Below are 23073 nucleotides of genomic sequence, written 5' to 3'. Positions count from 1 at the left end.
GAAACTTGAAAAAGGGCTTATTCGATTGGAAATTCAAAGGGATAGTGCCCTTTTTAATAGTCGAAAGTGATTGGAGGGCAACTGATCTCCCTCTTACGCCGACCTTTTCCCCAAACACATCCAATCAAAATTTTGAGATAGTCGTTTTGTTCAACGTAGTTGAAAGGTCCGTAAATTATGTCTTTGAGGATAACAGCCCTCGGGGCAAGGATTGATGCCCTGGGGCATATAAGGTTTTTATAGAAAGCGTTGTCGTAGAAATTTTAAAAAGGACTCATTCGATTGGAAATTGAAAGGGGTAGTGCATTTTTTAATAGTCGGAAGTGATTGGAGGACAAATAACCCCCCAAATCTACCAAGCGTGAAACTACCACAAATCAGCATCGTTAAATAAATAAAACCCAAAAGGAACAGAAATTACAATAAATAACCGAATCAAACTCAAAACGAGCAGAAATTAACATGAGTAGGGCTCAAAACCCCTATGCCTTCTCAAGACCAGAACATAATTTGCACCATATCAACAAAAGCTCTTCTATCAACAGAATCCAACGCTTGCTCATAATCTATAAAACTGAGGACCAAAGGTCTTTGACAACTCAGGCATTTCTCAATTATTAACATAAGAGTAAACATTTGGCCAACACATCCTATACCTTTTCTAAAACTGCAATGTTCTTCTCTTGAAACCTTGTCTACAGCATCTCTGAGTCTAAAAAGTATAATATTACTAAGTAATTTGCTACCTACTGAGACCAGACTAATGCTTCGATAATTACCACACTCACTCTTATCACCTTTCTTATAAAGTGGCTTAATTAAAGTTTTCCTAAAATCGTTAGGTACTTCCCGTTTTTCAAAAATCATATTCATAATCTTCAATAACTTATTTCTAACCTCAGAGCCACCATATTTAAGAAACTCATTTACCTTACTATCAGCACCTGGAGCCTTATTATTTTTTAATCCTTTTAGAACTGTTGCTAATTCTTCCTCACAAAACAAATCTTCCTTCACATCCAAGGTATCACAAACTTTTTCAAGGTATTCACTTTTTTGGGTTTGGAACTTATTTTGGGTTTGGAGAAAATGGCGTTGGGGGATGGGGGCTAATTGTCCTTCGCTCTCTTTTGACTCTTTGAAAGTGAACTAGAACTTTCTATTTTCAATCAAATGAGCCCTCTCTGAAGTTTATACGAGCATCCCTTCTATAAGAACCATATATACCCTCAGAGTATAACTCACATTGCCTGTCCCTGGGCCCTGGGGGGTTGTTTCGGCACCAGAGTTTTAATATCTGAGGTTTGAACTATTTTTTAAAAAAATGGTCACCTCAAATTTTTATCGGATGGGCTTATCCATCCGATAAACCCAAAGGCGTGGAGGGAAGGAGGGACAAGTTGCCCTCCTATATTCTTTTGCTCTGAGAAAAGGAACTAGAACTTTTAATTTCCATTCAAATGAGCCCTCTCTGAAGTTTATACCAGCATCCCTTTCATGAGAACCATACATGGCCCCAGGACATAGCTTACAAAGCCTGCTACCTGGGCCCTGGGGGGTTGTCTCGACATCGAAGTTTTTGTTATATGACCTTCGAACTATTTTAAAAAAATGGCTATCTGGTACTGGTACAATATAGTAATTAAAGTGAAATATAATTATTGATAATGAAATACAAATAAAAGTAAAATTATACATAATATGTATTTTAACCAATGAGAAGCGCGAATTTCGTCTGTCCTGAGATGACAGATTTTATTTATATATCATTATGAATAACTGTGTTTCCATTTTGTTATTATTTATACAAGCACCAAAGAAAAGAAAATTGAATATCGCTTGAGTGTTATTAATTTAATTTGAGATATGGATTCACGTCTTTAGGTTGTTCCTTGTAATGTGAAGGTGCATATCCCCACCAAACTCCGGTGCAACCAATAGGCCCACCTAAGCTCTCTCATATTCCTAGGGTTATAAAGGTTGCCACTTTGGGTCCCTGAAGGTTGCCATAATCAAGATTATTGCGTTTCAAATTGGGTTTGATAAGATTATATGTAATTAGATGTAATAGTAGACTGCACAGTAGCAGAGAAAAGTGAAATAAGTAAACTCAAACTAGAGCTGTAGCTAGGATTTTTTTCCAGCGAGCAGGGTTACAAAAACTTTAAAAAACGCATCAAAAATTTGTTTATATGTATTTTTGTAACGTTTTACTAGTCGGCCGAATTTTTTTTTTTGGGGGGGGGGCTCAAAACTCCTCGTCCCCCGGATACGCCTATGATGGGAACCATTAGTACATAACCCTATTTGTATTGAGCTTTGTTTTCTATTTAATCCAGACCGTCTTTTTTTTCAAATAAGTGCCATAAATTTTGTAATCCGAGCACGTTTTTGGTGTTGCTCTTTCAAGGCACTAGATCTAAAAACTAAGCATCGATTTTGGGCTTGCTTAGACATGGAGGCGTCAATTAACGAAAATATAGAGGGAGATGCGCAAAGATTTCATTTGATATTTTTAATAAGGGTAGAAAAAATGTTTTGATGTATAGGGATGCAGTTTTTTCAATGTCGTCAGTGAACATATGAAAAATCAGTATTTTTTCAAAATTAATGGGAGAATAGTGGAAAATTTTTAGTCAAAAGAGTTTTCGAAGTTTCTTTTTAAAATTAAATTTTTTTCGTTTTAGGGTCTCCATCTCCTGCCACCAAAAGAAGCTAATGATGAATTATTTTCAATAAGTGAGGCAAGAAAATTTTTGAATAGTCATGATTTTGCCGTGACCTTGGGACACACCTCTTTGAAAATTGAATGTCCTGAGTCTGTAGTTCACCCAAAAACCTTGAAGTCGCAACGAGGCCATTCCTTGTACATAAATTCAAAAACAGGTAATTGACGCCATTGATTGCATATCAGTTGCAAATTGCATGGGTAGAAACTTGTGTCATTATTGTAAATAATAATCACCAACGCCATCTAGTGTTTGGTGATATTGTTCCTTTTTGTAGCCTACTTAATACTGCTGCATACTTGCCTTTTCAGAGAATTCAAGGTGGAGGGAAAGGTAAAGGAATCACCATTTTTCCACCGGCTGGATCATCTTAAGGTCAATTAGCCTACTTGACATGACTATGTGACTGCGTCGGTGGGTCCACCAAGTGGACCTGTGTACTGGACCTACTTAAGGTCAACCAGCCTACTTGACACGACTATTTGACTACGTCGGTGTGTCCACCAAGTGGACCTGTGTACTGGACCTACTTAAGGTCAACTAGTCTACTTGACATGGCTATTTGACTGCGTCTGTGGGTCCACCAGTTGAACCTGTCTACTGGACCTACTTGAGGTCAACTAACCTACTTGGCATGACTATTTGACTGCGTCGGTGGGTCCACCAAGTGGACCTGTGTACTGGACCTACTTAAGGTCAACCAGCCTACTTGACACGACTATTTGACTACGTCGGTGGGTCCACCAAGTGGACCTGTGTACTGGACCTACTTAAGGTCAACTATCCTACTTGACATGACTATTTGACTGCGTCGGTGGGTCCACCGTGTGGACGTGTCTACTAGACCTAGTTAAGGTCAAATGGCCTACTTGGCGTTTTAAGATTTCGTGAAGCTGATCTAGGCCTTCTTTATACAGACTGGATTTTAACTTTAAATATTTTTTTGAAAATAAAGAAATGCTGCTTAATTGTCACTTACAGAGAAATATAAGAAACTTAGCGTGCTAAGATAGTCTGAAGCTAACCTAAGTCTTCTTTGTCTGCACAAAGAAGACTTAGGCTAGCTTCAGACTATCTTGATATCTTGAAATGATATCTTGATCACTTGATTTTAACTTGAAATAATTTTTGTAAATAAAAAGGTGCTGCTTGATTATCGCTTAGTGGGGAATCTTTGCTTAAACCCTATAATATTTTGTTTAATTATATCAATTCTCGGCTTTTCTTTGATTATAACCATTTTTAAATGGAGTTTTCAGACGCTGCGTATTCAGTGGTGCTCGTAGCCTAGCCTACCTATCCTGCTAAGGTTTTCTGAAGCTAACATAGGTCTTCTTCATGCAGACTGGGTTTTGACTTAAAATAGTTGTTGAAAAGACAATCAATACTGATTAATTGTCAATTAACCTAAGTGATAATTATCGCTTGTAGAGAAATTGCAGCTTTAATCCTATAACATTGGAGGGTAAATATTTCAATTACGCAATTTCATTTGATTTTTGTTTAATTTCAATGAAGTTCCGGGCGTGACATCGCCAGTGTGTCACTAGTTTTAATCCCTATCTTCCCATGTTAAATTAACAAAAATCTAGTTGTTAAAAGTTTTATTGATCAGAAGCCTCCACGCAATATGGGGCGAACCCTGCTTTGTTTTTGTTTTAGGGGGTAGTGCAGCCCATAAATAAGGAGACATGGAAAATGAGGGATATTCTTGTAGTCTGTTGTAGAAGTTCACCCCAAGGTTATAAACTCTATAGACACTTGCCCAAGGGGGTAGGGGGGGGGGGTAGCCTTTGTTAGATCGGTCTCCATCCGCCGTAATTATAAAGGCTTTTTGTGGCAATATTTGTAAAAGGGTTGTTTCGCGCCTCTTATTTTGGTCTCATAGTTGAGTTTCTAAGTTCTCAATATATGCTACATCTCTGTTCCTAAATTACCAAAAATTGTCGGAATTTCTACTTTCTGCCTAGAATTTTGTTTGTTATCATGACAACAATTTTGTTTGTCATCATGAATAGATAAAAAATGTTTCATGTACAAATAGAAGTTCGCTAACAAAAAAAAAATATATATATACATATATATAAAAAAACAGTGTCTGTTTTAGTTCTGTTTGCTATGCTGTGGAATCTATGATCTCGGTCTTTCCAAAATTTGAATTCTGCAGCCGCCTCGTATTGTAAACGTAAATTTTTTTCACATTTTTCACTATCTGAGGATACACTCTCCCCCTAAAAGGGTTGCATATGTGAGTAAATTTACCTGCAGATTATGTGAATTTAGGTAGTTGTGTGATTAGTTGTGAGACAGTAGTTGTGAGATAGTTGTGTAGATACTTGTAAATTCAGATAGTTGTTAGATAGTAATTGTGAGTAAGTTGTGAGATAGTTGTGTAGATAGTTGTAAATTCAGATAGTTGTTAGATAGTAATTGTGTGTTAGTTGTGAGATAGTTGTGTAGATAGTTGTAAATTCAGATAGTTGTTAGATAGTAATTGTGAGTTAGTTGTGAGATAGATGTGTAGGTAGTTGTAAATTCAGATAGTTGCTAGATAGTAATTGTGAGTTAGTTGTGGCATAGTTGTAAATTCAGATAGTTGTTAGATAGTAATTGTAAGTTAGTTGTGAGATAGTTGTGTAGATAGTTGTTAGATAGTAGATGTGATTTAGATAGTAAATTAAGATAGGGGAAAGTTTTATTCGTGAAAGGACGAATAGTTTGTTAAGGTTTGGGACCTACTGCCTTAGCAGTTTGATTTCTCTTTTTTATTCTGTAAAAACTTCTGTCAAAAATTATGATGTTTTTGTGATTGGCTTTTGAATTTTACTTTTGAACTAAAATTGAACATATAGGGACTGGAATTATCGACAAAAAATGCGTAAAATTGCTAAAAGTTACAGTGGACAATGTATTTTCGAAAGATCCAAAATAGTGTATTGTTCTATATTAATCACTAATGGTGGCAACGCTGGGTTGCACCAGCATGTATGAATGAATATATTGTGTATATATTTTGTAGGTGTATATTTCTGTATGAATATATATATTTTTTTTAATAAAGAAAATAAACATTTTTTAGTTTAACGAGTTATTTATTTTAAGCATGTGCAAAATTTGATGGGTCTTTCACTAACTTAGGATAAATTGGCAAGTTTAAACGCTAATTTTTTTTTTTTTAGTCTAATAATTTAATTTAATGTTGCAGATAGTTTGAAAATTTTGGAGATCTAATTAAAAAGGGGAAAATAATGATTTAAATCACATTTATAGCTAAACTCTCTCTTTCTCTCCCCCTCTCTCTCTCTCTCTCTCTCTCTTCTCCTTTTATATAAATGCTTTCTTTTATGTACTTGTTTTCAATGAGAATGATTTTGGAAATGTATTTAAAAGAAAAATCAGTTCACTTATATTATTATGTTTTCTAGGCTATTGTGTCTGCCCAAACTGTAAACTCCATGGACCTTGGACAAATTTAAAATCGTATTTGGCACGATTGGACTCCAAATCAAACCTAGCACCATTCCTAGAATCATACAAGCTTAAGGAACTAGCAACCTATGAACAACAATTATCCATGTCCCAACTTATTGCAGCTCATACTTTCAAAACTAAACTAAAGCACGGTTTAATCAACCTAAGGGTGGAAACACTTGAAAAAGCGGAATGTCGACTCAGTGAGACAAATAATATCTTAATTCCTGTTAAACATTTGGATGGCAGTATTATTGTTTATAGAGAGATTGATATTAGTAGTGGTAGCGAAGTTAATTTAAAAAATACATTTGTTCCTTTGATTTTACCCCAAAAAGGAGCGAAAGATTTAGTGGTTATAACTTGGAATCTTCCAGATGCTCTGTATGCATATCAGGAAACTAAGTCTACCGTGATATGTCTTCCCTCAGGTAATGTATTCTTCTCTTGTTGTAATATTGATATTAGTTATGGTAGCAAAGTTAAAATACAAAAATACCTGTTCTTTTAATTATGAAAAAAAAAAAATTTCAACTGACAGTAAGGAGTATTTTCCAAGTAACACCTTAAAGCAGGCATTTTTTCGAAGAACACACTGCCTTTCTATGACGAACAAATAAATGTTCAAATGGGGATAAGTCCGTTTATTAGACAGTGAAAACAGATGTATGTATAAGTGAACAGAAATATCCAGACTTTTGTATCTGTTTTTACTGTTTAATAAATGGACTTATCCCCATTAGAACGTTTACTTGTTCGTGAAAGTTTGGAGCCGCATCAAAACTTAAAACGAACAGAGATTATTACGGATATGAGGGGGGTTCTTCCCTCCTCAAGACCTCGCTCTTCACGCTAAGGTTTTTTTTTGTACTTTTAAAAAGCTTATTATTGTTCTAATTAACCGACCCCTGTTTTTCTGGAGTCGTTCGCGTAGAACTGGGACAAAAATTGAAGCTTTAACGTAAAGATTGAGGTCTTGAGGAGGGGGCAGCCCTCTTCATATACGTAATAATTTATGTTCGTTTTAAGTTTTAATGTTGCTCCTTACCTTCAGTTGAAGAAAATTTTTTTTGTGTTTAATTTCTGACCATTTCTTAAATAATGCCCGGAAATCCTGCTCCGCTCCACGAAAAGATGCTCTAGAAAATTCAATCCCGGTGAAAATTTACCACGGATAATTACCATACCATCTCTACATGTAAAATATAGTTGGCAAAGACAAAGTAAGATAAATATAAAGCATTTTGTATAGGAATTCTGGCAAATTCCCCCAGTGCAAAAATTTCCCCTGAAAAGGTCACCCCCGGAAACTTCACTCCCCATGGATAATTCTCCCCGCGAAAAATCCCCCATCAGAACCCCCCCCCCCCCACAGGAAAATCGTATGCATATCTCCCAATAACAAATACTACGTAAACAATGTGCAAATTTCATAGCTTAAAGACATGTTCCCAGGGGCTGTTGGGGGTTAAGTTATCTCGAAAGGCTTAGCTATTGTACCTTTCAACCATGGTGAACAAAATGGCTGTCTCAATGTTTTGATCCAACTACTTTAGCAAAAAAAGGGGCGTGGGAGAGGAACTAGCTGCCCTTCAATCTTTTTGGTCACTTAAGAAGGTCACTAGAACTTTTAATTTCTATTCGAATTTGTCCTGCCCCGATTGAGCATGGGCACTGTTCTGTTTTTATGAAGAAACAGAAAAAAAATAAACAGGGCTTGAATAAAACAGAACAGAAACAGAACAGGTCAACAAAAAACAGAAGAACTGTTTCTGTTTCTGATCTGTTTTTTTCGTAAAAACAGAAAACGGCTGTTTTGATTAAAAACAGCTGTTTAAACAGTCATTAGTATTTAAGCAGAGCATATAGTTGATTTGGGAGGGGATAATTTTCCCCTCCAGACTATACTTCCCCCCCACTCTACCTGATGTGTGGAAGTCATCTTAAACAGAAGTAAGAAAGAAGAAAAATGCACGGGAAAATGACATTTCTTACTGCCAATTAAAAAATTGTTTGTTACCTTGTAGCTTAAAGCAGCCTTTTAAGATTAATTATTTCCAAGACAATTTGTGTGAAATTTTTCAAAAGATAAATTAAGGGTTTAAGGGTACTTCGGAAATTTTTACGGTGCTTTGCGCTAGAAAATATTGTTCTATGTCCTCCACCAAATTTATTCTTAAGTAAAAAAGTAATGTGAAATCTCTCAAATTCTGAATTTCAAAGGAACTTAGACTCTTTGCTTCTCTTCTCTTGAATAGATTTTCAAAAGGATGCAAATATAAGGACAATTTTACTTCAATTTAACAGGAACTTAGACTCTTTGCTTCTCTTCTCTTGAATAGATTTTCAAAAGGATGCATTTATAAGGACAAGTTTACTTCAATTAAAATGGACCTTAGACTATTTGCTTCTCTTCTCTGGAATAGATTTTCAATAGGATGCAAATATAAGGACAATTTTACTTCAATTTCAAAGGAACTTAGACTCTTTGCTTCTCTTCTCTTGAATAGATTTTCAAAAGGATGCAAATATAAGGAAAATTTTACTTCAATTTCAAAGGAACTTAGACTCTTTGCTTCTCTTCTCTTGAATAGATTTTCAAAAGGATGCAAATATAAGGACAATTTTACTTCAATTTCAAAGGAACTTAGACTCTTTGCTTCTCTTCTCTTGAATAGATTTTCAAAAGGATGCAAATATAAGGACAATTTTACTTCAATTTAAAAGGAACTTAGACTCTTTGCTTCTCTTCTCTTGAATAGATTTTCAAAAGGATGCAAATATAAGGACAATTTTACTTCAATTTCAAAGGAACTTAGACTCTTTGCTTCTCTTCTCTTGAATAGATTTTCAAAAGGATGCAAATATAAGGACAATTTTACTTCAATTTAAAAGGAACTTAGACTCTTTGCTTCTCTTCTCTTGAATAGATTTTCAAAAGGATGCAAATATAAGGACAATTTTACTTCAATTTCAAAGGAACTTAGACTCTTTGCTTCTCTTCTCTTGAATAGATTTTCAAAAGGATGCAAATATAAGGACAATTTTACTTCAATTTAAAAGGAACTTAGACTCTTTGCTTCTCTTCTCTTGAATAGATTTTCAAAAGGATGCAAATATAAGGACAATTTTACTTTTTGACAATTTATTTTTAAAATTTTCGTTGCTTTGCGGCAAAAAGTACTTTCTCCAATGCTTGCACTTGCTCTATCATAGAAATTGTTACTGTTTTAAATTTTGTTTTAAGAATACGAGTAGACATGCTTTTGATTATGTAGGTTCGTTTTCATAGTCCATTCCCAAAGGAGAAAGGTTAGTGACATCCTCGACTATAACCAACTATAATCACACAATCCAAGAATACTAATTTTATTTCTTAGCTGAGCCTCCCCCCCCCCCTAAGAAAATCTGGATCTGACAATACTTCAAAGGTGTAATATAAGAAAATTGCACTTTTGCACCCGTCCCTAGGATTTATATAAATTTGCACTACTGTATTTATGTAAATTAATGAAGAAGAAACACCTTACCGGAAAGCTCTACAACACTCTAAAAGATAGACTAGCAGTTTCTCCTCAAAAGATTTTAAGGCATTTACGGCAGAGCTGCTAACACTGCAGGAGCATCTTACGATTTTGAAACCTGTTGTATCCAAAAACGACTGGAATCAGCTTTCCTCATCGGACTCTACCATAGCCTCAAGGACTTCAGCAGTACAAAGGCGAGTTGGAGTGGGCTCTCTTGCAGTCTCTGCACCATTACTTAATATATTCTACAGTAATGGTGCAAAAGATTGAAAGACCAGAGAACGACCCCCAAGTGAAAACCTTCCAAATGTTGAAGGATCCGGATAAGCTATGTAACATGTCATAGGATAGCCTATTCTGCGACCTCGTTTTCTGACCGACTCCCAGTTCCCCATTATTCTTCTCCATTACTTTCGGCACCCTCTTCCGTAGACACTGCATCAGTTTCATCACATTATTCAGCAAAAGTATCTTCATTTCTCGAGTTTTCACAATAAGGAACAGAAAGGCCGTCTGAATCATTTTCACCAGCCTTCTGTTTAACTTTTTTTTTCTGGTAGCAACATTTATGTGATGATGCATAGTTCCCCAGGATGGTGCTTTCAAGCCCCTTGTTGTATTTTAAATAAGCTGTTTCATATCTGGTCTTACAAACACAGAAAATGCCAATTTGTCTTTAAACAGGGTTTTGTAGCAGAGCTTCCAAGGAGAAGTTTGTTTTGATTGATTAGAAATAAGGAATGGTCGTATATCTACTCTTCTTATTCTATAATTTCGCTATTTCATTGTCCTCTGTGTCACTTGCTTTGCTATTCGGAGCTTTCTTTAGGGCAGCAGCCTGACTTTATATATATTTTTTTTTAGTTTGTTTGGGTTTGTTATTTACGCACCCGCCGCATATACTTTATTTTTGTGCTCATCAATTATACCCTACCTTTTAAGATGGTATACAAATGTCGTGGTAGAGACTCCCTTAGCCTTCAGAGACACTTTGCAGAAGTTGCACCTGATACATTCTATGATTCCTTTTTCAAATGGGATACCCAGAGAGATAGCTTAAAGTTTTACTTGGAACATCCAAGTCGTCATCAGAAGATGACATCATGCTTTTCTTAGCACAAAGGTGGATTTTAGGATTTTTTTTTTTTACAAAATTAGAAGCACCTTCCAGGAGCCTACTATTTTAAAAATTGCATCTCCACCCAAATATCTGACGTCTTTCACCTCACTGGCATAACTAGGGGGAAAGGGACCAATTGCCTCCTGAGCAGTTATATTGGCACAATAAGCCAAAGAATCTGTCTGCTTATAAAAGCAAAACGAAATATCCCAACTACGGTTTCATAACAACTTAGACCATTTGAAGACAGTATTAATTTTTACGGGAATTAGTTTGTCTATAATTGGTATCTATGAGACAGATACATGAAATAATTCACCGCTTAGTGTTAATTCTTTGAATTTCTTTTGCTGTATGGTAAAAAAGACTGTGTTCACCGGAAGATTGGTATCCTACTGAATGAGAAAAATATATCAACATTTTATAAGAATTTGTCCCTTTCAGAAAATGAGCTAGTTTCAACTCTAGGCTTTTCTTTCAAAGGTTTTTTATTGATTTTAGAGTTGATTTTATTAACATGAGAAAAAGTATATTTGGCTATCTTGTTATGTTGACGCAATAAAGATTTGCTAGCAAAAACATATATTTCTACTGGACAAGACTTCAATACATTTACATTGCTCTTTGACTAAGCATTTAAGAGAATTTTACAAATTAATAATCAGTATTTATCATGTATAGGTCAGCACGGTAATCGTAGCAAGTCAATGTTATTTAGCAGCATAAATTCCATAAAAACAGTTAGATTAAAGTTCTCGCGGCTAAAGGTGCAAATTATTTCCAATGTAATGTAGGAGACAGAGACCGTACCCCTACCACTGGAACCAGGATACACAGTAATAAGTGATTTGTTTGTATCCTGCTTCTCCTGGACAGTAACTGTGCAACCTTCTTGCTCAGTTGATGGAATAATATACTGTAAGCAATATGTCGTTTTAGTGGAATTAAACTGCACTTTTACCTTCCTAACATTCAGGGACGGATCTAAAGTAAAATCTCTGGCGAGGTCTAATGTGACAAGGCCACCAATGAGCAAAATCTTGGGGAGACCCATTGTGACAAAGGTACCAATAATTGACGAAATTGACAAATTTATTCTAAACAAAGGAGTGAAAAAAGAAAAAAAAAAGTAAGGAATGAGGGTTGCAGAAGAATCTTGGAGGGGGGAGCCGGGTCCTCCCTGGATCTGCCACTGCTAAAACTTACGCAAATACCTACTATCATCTTACTCCTAGTCCCTAATTCTGCATAGCTGAAACAATCGAGCAGCACTATTTGATATGTTTGACAGACTGAGTTCCTTCATTTTACTTACGTTCCAATTCTAGAAATCGCATGAGGCGTAACCACACTTCTTCACAATTTCAATTTGTGATTTAAAAACCATCTTGTATGTTTAAAATTCTCAAATATCTCATTCTCGTATCACTTAAATAAAATCAGAAACAGAAGAAAAACAGGTAGGAAAAAAACAGAAACAGGGCGAAATAGCTATTATAAAAACAGAAACTGAACAGAACAGGTAAATAAAAACAGGTCATCTGTTTCTGTTCTGTTTCTGTTTTTTTGCATGAACAGAACTGAAACAGGTACTTTAAAAACAGAACAGAAACAGTGCCCATGCTTAGCCCTGATATTTTAGGACCTTTGGCCACATACGATCACCCCTGGGGAAAGCCGAAAAAAAAAACAACAACAAAAAACAAAACAGAACAAATAAACACGCTTTCTTTTGGCCAAAAATGCATAATTTCACATTTTTGCAGATGGGAGCTTGAAACCTCCACAGAAGGATTCTCTAGTACGCTGACACCGATGGTATAATGTTCATTAAAATTCATTGACTTTTAGGGGTTCCTTTCCCTATTTTTGAAAATCAGGCAAATTTTCTCAGGCTCGTAGCCTTCGATGGGCAACTTTAAACTTCACCAATCTTATATATTTAGAATTAAAATAATAATTTGATTCTTTTGATATATCTATTGATATCAAAATTCCGTTTTTTAGAGTTTAGGTTACTATTGAGCCGCCTCGCTCTTTACTTACAGTTCGTTACCACGAAATATTTGAATAATTCGGTTTCATCAACTCACTGACTTGTATTTTTGTCACATGAATTTGTGAGCCATTTTTCGACCACTTGTGAATGTTCAATTACTTCCAAATTTTATCAGTATATGGACTTCCGATGACAGCCCAATAATACAATATCGAAATTCCCCGTCTTGTGTACACCCCCTTGCATAAACAAAACAACATAAGCAGATGATTGGGTACAATAAACAGTATAAAACAAACACTATTATGCAAGATTTGATTGCGCAGTGGTAAGAACACTTGACTGGGGCCATTATAACTCAGGTTCAAATATCAGGTCAGACAAATTTCTGTCTTTGAGAACACTAAAAAGTCGAAAATAACAAACATGAAAATAAAAAAGCTCGTTTTCAAAACATACCAGAAAGTAAAAAAAAAAATTTTTCTGGAAAATTTTTGAATATAAGTGAAAATCAGGGGCGCAAAACTGATTCGGCTTTACGTAACTTAATCGTTTTAACCCGGTTCAAATTACCTAGTTATTTCATTTATGCAATTTTAAAGTAGATCAATTTGATATCTATACTTTGTAAAACCCAATTTGTTCTGCGCCCCTCGTTTTCACTTATATTCATAGATTCTACTGTAGTTGGCTATACTTTAAGCTCACTATGTTGCTTATAATTTTGCTCCCACCCCAACAGACAGCTTAGCCAAGGTTTTGGAGACTAGAGGCTAGTTTTGCAATTCTTTACCATATACCTTGCCAGCTGTTGGATTTGTCCTATCAGAAAAAAACACTACCGGGAAGATCTGCTTGGAATCTTCAAAACGCTCTGTTCGCCCATCAGGAAACTAAAGTGATATGTTGCGTATGTCTACCCTGATATGAGGTAATGTTTTGTCCTCTATCAGGTCATTATTTATGTTGTTTTATAGAAAAATTGATATTGGTAATGGAATAGTTGACAATGAAATAAGGGAATTAGCGAAATAGCTTGAAATGAAATGCTTGTGCGTATGGGAGTCGAGGGTCCAACAAACTTTCCTTTAATGGATGCCTGCTGGCTAAACTGTATAAAGTATGCGCGCTTCCGAATTTCTGTACCTTGCGCCTTTTTGGCGTACTTTCTTGACAGCAGAAGTAAAACAAGTCAAGCGAATTTACTACCGCTGTGCTAAGTTTGTTTTTTTTGGTGACTATGAGAGACGGCATTACCAAGGCAATATCCAGCGGATAGGATTACTGGGTTTGAAACCCCTCCCACCCAGGAACTTTGTCCGCCTTCCAAAAAGACAACAAAATTGCATGTAAACAAATTTTTGATGCGTTTTTTGAAGTTTATTTTGTGTAAAAATCGCCCTTCGAAAACAATACCCCCTCCTCCCTGAGCAAAAATTCTGGATATGGCCTTATGCATTAAAGATCCTATTGCTACCATCAGTAGGTGTATTTAAGCTCATAACAACCAAATCAATGGAATCCCACCTTCACTTTGAACTGGTTATGTCGGAGGAGTGCTTGCCGCTGTGCCAGCCTCAGGTGGTTTGATATTGCAAATGATTTGTCAGTAGTATGAAATAAGATCAATTAGTTCTAAAATGTAATATGGTGAACTCCTACTCGATTATAACCTGACCTAGTGGTTTATGTAGGCTATGTGCTAATCTCTATGCAATCCCCATATGTACCCATGGGTGCCCATAAGGGGGGGGGGGCAGGGGGCGCCGTCCCCTTCACCCCTGGCTGAATGATGCTGCCTTATTTTTATATTTTTGTTCTGAGATTTCTACTATATAGCATTAAAATTGCCAATTAGACGAGGTTTGCCCCCCCCCCTGGAATTCAGCTTATGGGGGCCTATGTATGTGCCTTGCTACTATGTCCACCTACTGAGGGACATTTACAGTCTAATAAAATCTAACTAATTACCCTAATCAATTAGCTTAATCATTTGATTATCATACCTAATTAACCTAATTAATTAATAATTAACCTAGTTAAATCCGTTGTTTCCTGATTGTAACTGTGTGGAAAGACTGTCTTGCTAAGAAAAAAAAATACATTATATTATCTTTGCTATTATTTATTTTTAAAATGTGCGCTATTAGTGTGGCTTCAAAACGAATTAGAATGCCACAACTATTCATTGCTTGAAATTTCCTCCCTTGGAAATCCCCCACCGAAAAGAGACAACCCTTTTTCCCGCTGAAAATTTCTCCCTGGACAAATCCCCTGAAACATTCTCTCCACTTGTAAAATTGAGGGACAAAAGAGAGAAAAATTCCGTATATGGATTATGGAAAATTCTCCCCGGAGATTTTCTTCCCCAGGGAAAATTCTCTCCGTGGGAAATCCCCCCCCCCAAAAAAAAGATTCCCAATAATAAATACTGTATGCAAACACTAGGCAAAATCCGTCACTTACAATCATCTCCCAGGGACTGTGAGGGGTCATATAATACTTTGAGGCATAGTAAATTGGGACTTTCAACCATGTTGATCCAAATGACTATCTCGAATTTTTGACCAGATGACTTTATGGAAAAAGGGGGTGTGGGAGGTGTGCTAGTTGCCCCCTAATCTTTTTGGTCGCTAGAACTTCTGGTTTCCGTTTGAATAAGCCCTCACCCAATCTTCCAGGACGATTTTTTTTTATATGACCACCTGTAGAAACAAAACAAACAATAAACAAATAAACACGCATCCATGATCGTCCTTGAGGCAAAAAACAAAAAATGCAAATTTCTCCATTTTTGTAAACATGAGCTCGAAACTTCTACATTATGGTTCTCTAATATGCTGAATATGATGATTTGATTGTTATTAAGATTGCTTGCCTTTTAGGGATGTTTCCCCCTTTTTCGAAAATCAGGCAAATTTTCACGGGCTTGTAGATGTTATGAGTAACTTAATAAATTTTATATATTTGGAATCAGCATAAGAAGCCTATTCTTTTTATGCTTTAATTTCTATCAAAATTTCTTTTTTTTAGAGTTTTGGTTGCTATTGGACCGAGTTGCTCCTTACATACAGTTTGTTATCCCGAATTTTTGATCTTTTACTCTTTAATCATGCTCATACTCATTTTCTTATGCTACGGAAATGCTCAAAATTATCGAATTGATTTTTCCCCATGTCCGGATTTTGTTCTCAGGAGACTAATTTGAGTTTGTTCTCTTATCAATTATGTTTATCTTACTTCTACTGAGGTTCCCAATCTTTTAAAATTTACCCAAAAGCCGGACTGAATTTTCTTTGTTCTCAAAGACTAGTTTGTGTTTCTTCTCTTATCAGTTACTATTCAATTATATTCACACTCAGTTTTCCACACTTTGAAAAATTTCCCCAAAATTGGATTTATTTTTCCCCATATCCAGGTTTTCTTCTCAAAAGACTAATTTGAGTTTCTTCTCTTATCAATTATGTTTAATCATACTCCTACTGAGGTTCATAATCTTTGAAAATTTACCCAAAAGCCGAGCTAAATTTTCTTTGTTCTCAAAGACTAGTTTGTGTTTCTTCTCTTATCAGTTACTCTTCAATTATATTCACACTCAGTTTCCCACACTTTGAAAAATTTCCCAAAATCGGATTTATTTTCCCCCCCCCTTATCCGGATTTTGTTCTCAAAAGACTAATTTGTGTTTCTTCTCTTATCAGTTACTCTTCAATTATATTCATACTTAGTTTCCCATACTTTGAAAAAATTTCCGAAAATTGAATATGTTTTTTCCCATATCCGGATTTTGTTCTCCAAAGACTAATCTGAGTTTCTTCTCTAGTCATTTACTCTTCAATTATATACGTACTCAGTTTTCCACACTTTCAAAATTTCCCAGAAACCGGATTTATTTTTCCACATATCCGGATTTTGTTCTCAAAAGACTAATTTGTGTTTCTTCTCTTATCAGTTACTCTTCAATTATACTCACACTCAGTTTCCCACACTTCGAAAAATTTCCCCAAAAAATCGGGTTTATTTTTCCCCATATCTGGATTTTGTTCTCAAAAGACTAATTTGTGTTTCTTCTCTTATCACTTACTCTTCAATTATATTCATACTTAGTTTCCCATACTTTGAAAAATTTCCCCAAAATTGAATTTGTTTTTCCCCATATTCGGATTTTGTTCTCAAAAGACTAATCTGAGTTTCTTCTCTTGTCATTTACTCTTCAATTTTATACGACTCAGTTTTCCACACTTTAAAAGTTTCCCAGAAACCGGATTTATTTTTTGCCATATCAGGGTTTTGTTCTCAGGAGACTAATTCTAGTTTCTTCCCTTATCAGTTACTCTTCAATTATATTCATACTCTGCTTCCCAGACTTTGAAAAATATCCCAAAAACTGGATTTGTTTTTCCCCATATCCGGATCTTGTTCTCAAAAGACTAATCTGATTCTCTTCTCTTATCAGTTACGCCAACTCTTCAATTATATTTATACTCAGTTTCCCATACTTTGAACATTTTCCCAATAACCAGATTTATTTCGAACTTGCAGGTTTGGATAATCTACCAATTGAATCACTTCCTTATTTTGAAGAATTTTCCAAATTAGTTCTTTGGTTTGGTGGAGGAGTTCACGAATGGGAGGCAGCCAGACTCTTTGCAAAGAAACTGAATGAAAAAAAATGCTTCTTTGTCAGGTTTGTTTTGACTTTTTGTTCCTTCATTTGCATTCTTTGTTTGCTTTTTGGTAAATCTTGCTTTACATGCTTTGTCTTCTCCGTGGAGAAGATAAGAAAAACGATTGTTTAGATTAGAAACGTCATAAAGTGCTTCTAAAAAGTGTGTCAAAAAGGTAATAAAGTGAGTCATAAAGTGCTTCGCCGAAAAAAAAGTGCTTCTTTGTCAGGTTTGTTTTGACTTTTTGTTCCTTCATTTGCATTCTTTGTTTGCTTTTTGGTAAATCTTGCTTTACATGCTTTGTCTTCTCCGTGGAGAAGATAAGAAAAACGATTGTTTAGATTAGAAACGTCATTAAGTGCTTCTAAAAAGTGCGTCAAAAAGGTAAAAAAGTGCGTCATAAAGTGCTTCGCCGAAAAAAAGTGCTTCTTTGTCAGGTTTGTTTTGACTTTTTGTTCCTTCATTTGCATTCTTTGTTTGCTTTTTGGTAAATCTTGCTTTACATGCTTTGTCTTCTCCGTGGAGAAGATAAGAAAAACGATTGTTTAGATTAGAAACGTCATAAAGTGCTTCTAAAAAGTGCGTCAAAAAGGTGCGTCAAAAAGGTAAAAAAGTGAGTCATAAAGTGCTTCGCCGAAAAAAAAGTGCTTCTTTGTCAGGTTTGTTTTGACTTTTTGTTCCTTCATTTGCATTCTTTGTTTGCTTTTTGGTAAATCTTGCTTTACATGCTTTGTCTTCTCCGTGGAGAAGATAAGAAAAACGATTGTTTAGATTAGAAACGTCATAAAGTGCTTCTAAAAAGTGCGTCAAAAAGGTGCGTCAAAAAGGTAAAAAAGTGCGTCATAAAGTGCTTCGCCGAAAAAAAAAGTGCTTCTTTGTCAGTTTTGTTTTGACTTTTTGTTCCTTCATTTGCATTCTTTGTTTGCTTTTTGGTAAATATTGCATTACATGCTTTGTCTTCTCCGTGGAGAAGATAAGAAAAACGATTGTTTAGATTATAAACGTCATAAAGTGCTTCTAAAAAGTGCGTCAAAAAGGTAAAAAAGTGCGTCATAAAGTGCTTCGCCGAAAAAAAGTGCTTCTTTGTCAGGTTTGTTTTGACTTTTTGTTCCTTCATTTGCATTCTTTGTTTGCTTTTTGGTAAATCTTGCTTTACATGCTTTGTCTTCTCCGTGGAGAAGATAAGAAAAACGATTGTTTAGATTAAAAACGTCATAAGGTTTTGATGACCAACCTGCATAAATGACATTTTTTGGGGAGAAAAAACATAATGCCTGCTACTGATTACTATCCTAATCATTGGTAGGCTACTCATTATCAATTTTCAATTTTAATTATTAATATAATTAATTAATATTAATATAATATTAATTAATTAATATTAATATAATTAATATAATCACTGCCACCGATTGTTATTGTTCAGTTTCAGTGTTCTGCTATAGCCAAGTGTGTATCCTCAATTTGTTCTAATTTCAATGACATTCAAGGTTATTTTTTTTCTTAATTTTTAATCTGTCATTTATTTATGAAATTTTAGAAAATTTTGTATGGGTAGAATTATATAGTTTCTTTTGAAGTAACTCTTTTTTCTTTTTGTTATCAACACATTCCTTTTTATTTTATTCTTTTACTTCTATGGTACGATTGTGACTTTAAAATCAAGGAAAAACAGAAATCATTTAAAACCTTTGTGTTTATGAGAAGATTTAAGCTGTAATTTTTGAAATGAGAAAGTATGGTAGCTTAAATGGGGATTTTTTCTATATGTAAGATGAATTCAGTGAAACATACAAAGAAGCTGTAGTAATAGATAATTCTTTGTAATTTGTTTCTGTAGATGACTAATTATCTGATTTGGCTGGTGAACAGCTACAAATCAGGTGCGAACTATAAAACACAAAATCAATCCCGAATTGTCACTCGGTTAATGAAATTCGTTTGCTTTTATTATCTGTGTTTCTGAGTTTTTGAGTTTTTTGGTCGAAATAAAGCAATGAAATTGACGTGCCGTGTTTCTTTTTCTTTCAGCACTGAAGCTCCTAATGTTTGCTGTAGCTCATTTCTGCCCATGCGCCGAAAAATTTCTTTGGTCAAAACTGTCTGTAAATCATACTTTTTTCCCCGATTAATTCTAGTTTTTTCCCTTGGCTAATAAATAATGAACCGTTTTTTTTACCAAGAGGTGTGGTTATGAATTGAATCAAGTATAAAACATATGCCTTGTATGTGGGTTTAAGATTGGCATTGTTACTACAAGAAATGTACATTGTTGAATCCGTTTGCAAGGCAGGCTTTGATGACCATGTCACAGATTCAGCATGGGAATCCAAGGTGCAGTCATTATTAAGGTTAGATCTGAAATTTTTGAACAGCTTGATTAATGTGTATTAAGGTAGATTGCGCAAAAGGAACATTATTAAGGTTAGATCAGAAATTTTTGAACAGCTTGATTAATGTGTATTAAGGTGGATTGCGCAAAAGGAACATTATTAAGGTTAGATCAGAAATTTTTGAACAGCTCGATTAATGTGTATTAAGGTGGATTGCGCAAAAGGAACATTATTAAGGTTAGATCAGATATTTTTGAACCGCTGGATTAATGTGTATTAAGGTGGATTGCGCAAAAGGAACATTATTAAGGTTAGATCAGAAATTTTTGAACAGCTTGATTAATGTTTATTAAGGTGGATTGCGCAAAAGGAACATTATTAAGGTTAGATCAGAAATTTTTGAACAGCTTGATTAATGTGTATTAAGGTGGATTGCGCAAAAGGAACATTATTAAGGTTAGATCAGAAATTTTTGAACAGCTCGATTAATGTTTATTGAGGTGGATTGCGCAAAAGGAACATTATTAAGGTTAGATCAGAAATTTTTGAACCGCTTGATTAATGTGTATTAAGGTGGATTGCGCAAAAGGAACATTATTAAGGTTAGATCAGAAATTTTTGAACAGCTCGATTAATGTGTATTAAGGTGGATTGCGCAAAAGGAACATTATTAAGGTTAGATCAGAAATTTTTGAACAGCTGGATTACTGTGTATTAAGGTGGATTGCTCAAAAGGAACATTATTAAGGTTAGATCAGATATTTTTGAACAGCTTGATTAATGTGTATTTAGGTGGATTGCGCAAAATGAACATTATTAAGGTTAGATCAGAAATTTTTGAACAGCTTGATTAATGTGTATTAAGGTGGATTGCGCAAAAGGAACATTATTAAGGTTAGATCAGAAATTTTTGAACAGCTCGATTAATGTGTATTAAGGTGGATTGCGCACAAGGAACATTATTAAGGTTAGATCAGAAATTTTTGAACCGCTTGATTAATGTGTATTTAGGTGGAGTGCGCAAAAGGAACATTATTAAGGTTAGATCAGAAATTTTTGAACAGCGTGATTAATGTGTATTAAGTTGGATTGCGCAAAAGGAACATTATTAATGTTATATCAGAAATTTTTGAACAGCTCGATTAATGTGTATTGAGGTGGATTGCGCAAAAGGAACATTATTAAGGTTAGATCAGAAATTTTTGAACCGCTAGATTAATGTGTATTAAGGTGGATTGCGCAAAAGGAACATTATTAAGGTTAGATCAGAAATTTTTGAACCGCTAGATTAATGTGTATTAAGGTGGTTTGCGCATAAGGACCTTTATTAAGGTTAGATCAGAAATTTTTGAACAGCTTGATTTATGTGTATTATGGTGGATTGCGCAAAAGGAACATTATTAAGGTTATATCAGAAAATTTTGAACAGCTCGATTAATGTGTATTGAGGTGGATTGAGCAATAGGAACATTATTAAGGTTAGATCAGAAATTTTTGAACAGCTAGATTAATGTGTATTAAGGTGGATTGCGCAAAAGGAACATTATTAAGGTTAGATCATAAATTTTTGAACAGCTAGATTAATGTGTATTAAGGTGTATTGAGAAAAAGGAACATTATTAAGGTTAGATCAGAAATTTTTGAACAGCTGGATTAATGTGTATTAAGGTGGATTGCGCAAAAGGAACATTATTAAGGTTAGATCAGAAATTTTTGAACAGCTTGATTAATGTGTATTAAGGTGGATTGCGCAAAAGGAACATTATTAAGGTTAGATCAGAAATTTTTGAACAGCTTGATTAATGTGTATTAAGGTGGATTGCGTAAAAGGAACATTATTAAGGTTAGATCAGAAATCTTGAGTTATGAAGTAGAGAGGATAAATCCATGCTACGTTGTTTTTGGATTGAAGAATACCCAATTGTGGTTGTTTTAAATATTTCAGAATTTCAAACAGAAGGTACAAGACAAAATGTCACAATGTAGTATTATCTTAGTACACCTTTGTTAAAACCTGGTCTATCGGTTTTTAGCCGGTGACTACTGAGCTCTGAGTTCTTTTATTTATCAAATAATTTACAACAAAAACCAACTGCAGCATAATCTCCCCCGTAAAGCTCCATGGCCAGGAGGGAACAGGGGAGAACAAAAATACCAAGAAAAAAAAGTCGCTTATCTTAAGAATCACCAAAATCACAAGCTTTCTATGGGAGTAGTATATGATTCTATCAACTCAATTCAACATCCAACCCAATCCAGAGACATCAACTCCAACTGACTTTAGAACTCGTTTTATACAGTGCAGATCTATTCCATTTTCTGGTCATGATTTAACTGGTTGCTTTTCTTACCTTGGGTGAGAATGAGAAGTCTTACTCAGGTAAGTCAGATTTTTGGGTTTGTCTCTACTGGAGGGCAGTTTATTTTCTCTCATTTAATGACTTCCTTATTTTATTCCCAAACAAAGGATTATATTTACTTAATTGAGAACCTGTCTATAAAAAACGTAAACAGGACTGAAGCTTAAATGACAGAAAAAGAAGGCGAGAAAAAAAACAACAACATCTACACTAGCAAAACAACAACGACAGTAATAAACTGGGCTAATGGGGAAAAAAAGGAAAGAAACTGACAAATCACATAAGAACTCCAGACCATATGTAACCTCCTATTTTTTTTTAAATTTGTATATATATATATATATATATATATATATATATATATATATATATATATATATATATATATATATATATATATATATATATATATATATATATATTTCAAAAAAGTTTAGTCTTACCCATCAAAGGTTACGAACCTGAAAAATTTGCCTGATTTTCGAAAAAAGGCGGTAACACCCCCTAAAATTCTTAGAATCTTAATGAAAATTGAACCACCAAATTCAGCGTATCAGAGAACCCTACTCTAGAAGTTTGTTTGTTTTTTTCTTTGTTTTCCTCAGGGGTGATCGTGTCCAACTAGTGGGCCTAGAAAATAGGGAGGTGGCTCATTCTAACCGAAAATAAAAGTTCTATTTCTCTTTTTAAGCGACCAAAAAACTGGACATTAACTAGGCCCCTCCCACGCCACTTTTCCCCAAAATTGTCCGATCAAAATTCTGAGATTGCTATTTTGTAAAGCATTGTTGAAAGGCCAGGCCTAATAACTATGTCTTCGGAGATAACATGACCCCCCACAGCCCCTGGGGAAAGGTCTTTAAGTTA

The 23073-nt window shown here is 34.8% G+C and overlaps 1 protein-coding gene across 1 annotated transcript in view; it reads left to right on the top strand.

The window, feature by feature from the left end:
• Positions 1 to 23073, top strand: part of mtDNA-helicase (mitochondrial DNA helicase) — a 94298-nt gene that overhangs the window by 19828 nt on the left and 51397 nt on the right. The window contains exons 3-5 of the mRNA XM_089087206.1: positions 2688 to 2886; positions 6155 to 6631; positions 17389 to 17533. Coding sequence (XP_088943332.1) covers positions 2688 to 2886; positions 6155 to 6631; positions 17389 to 17533 — 821 coding nt within the window. The remainder of the gene's footprint in view (positions 1 to 2687; positions 2887 to 6154; positions 6632 to 17388; positions 17534 to 23073) is intronic.

Source organism: Artemia sp. Qi Xiang Cuo, chromosome 3, assembly GCF_049724085.1.
Source record: "Artemia sp. Qi Xiang Cuo chromosome 3, ASM4972408v1, whole genome shotgun sequence".
NCBI lineage: Eukaryota > Metazoa > Arthropoda > Branchiopoda > Anostraca > Artemiidae > Artemia > Artemia sp. Qi Xiang Cuo.
The sequence above is the reverse complement of the archived record's forward strand: the minus strand, read 5'-3'. Positions and strand labels throughout refer to the sequence as shown.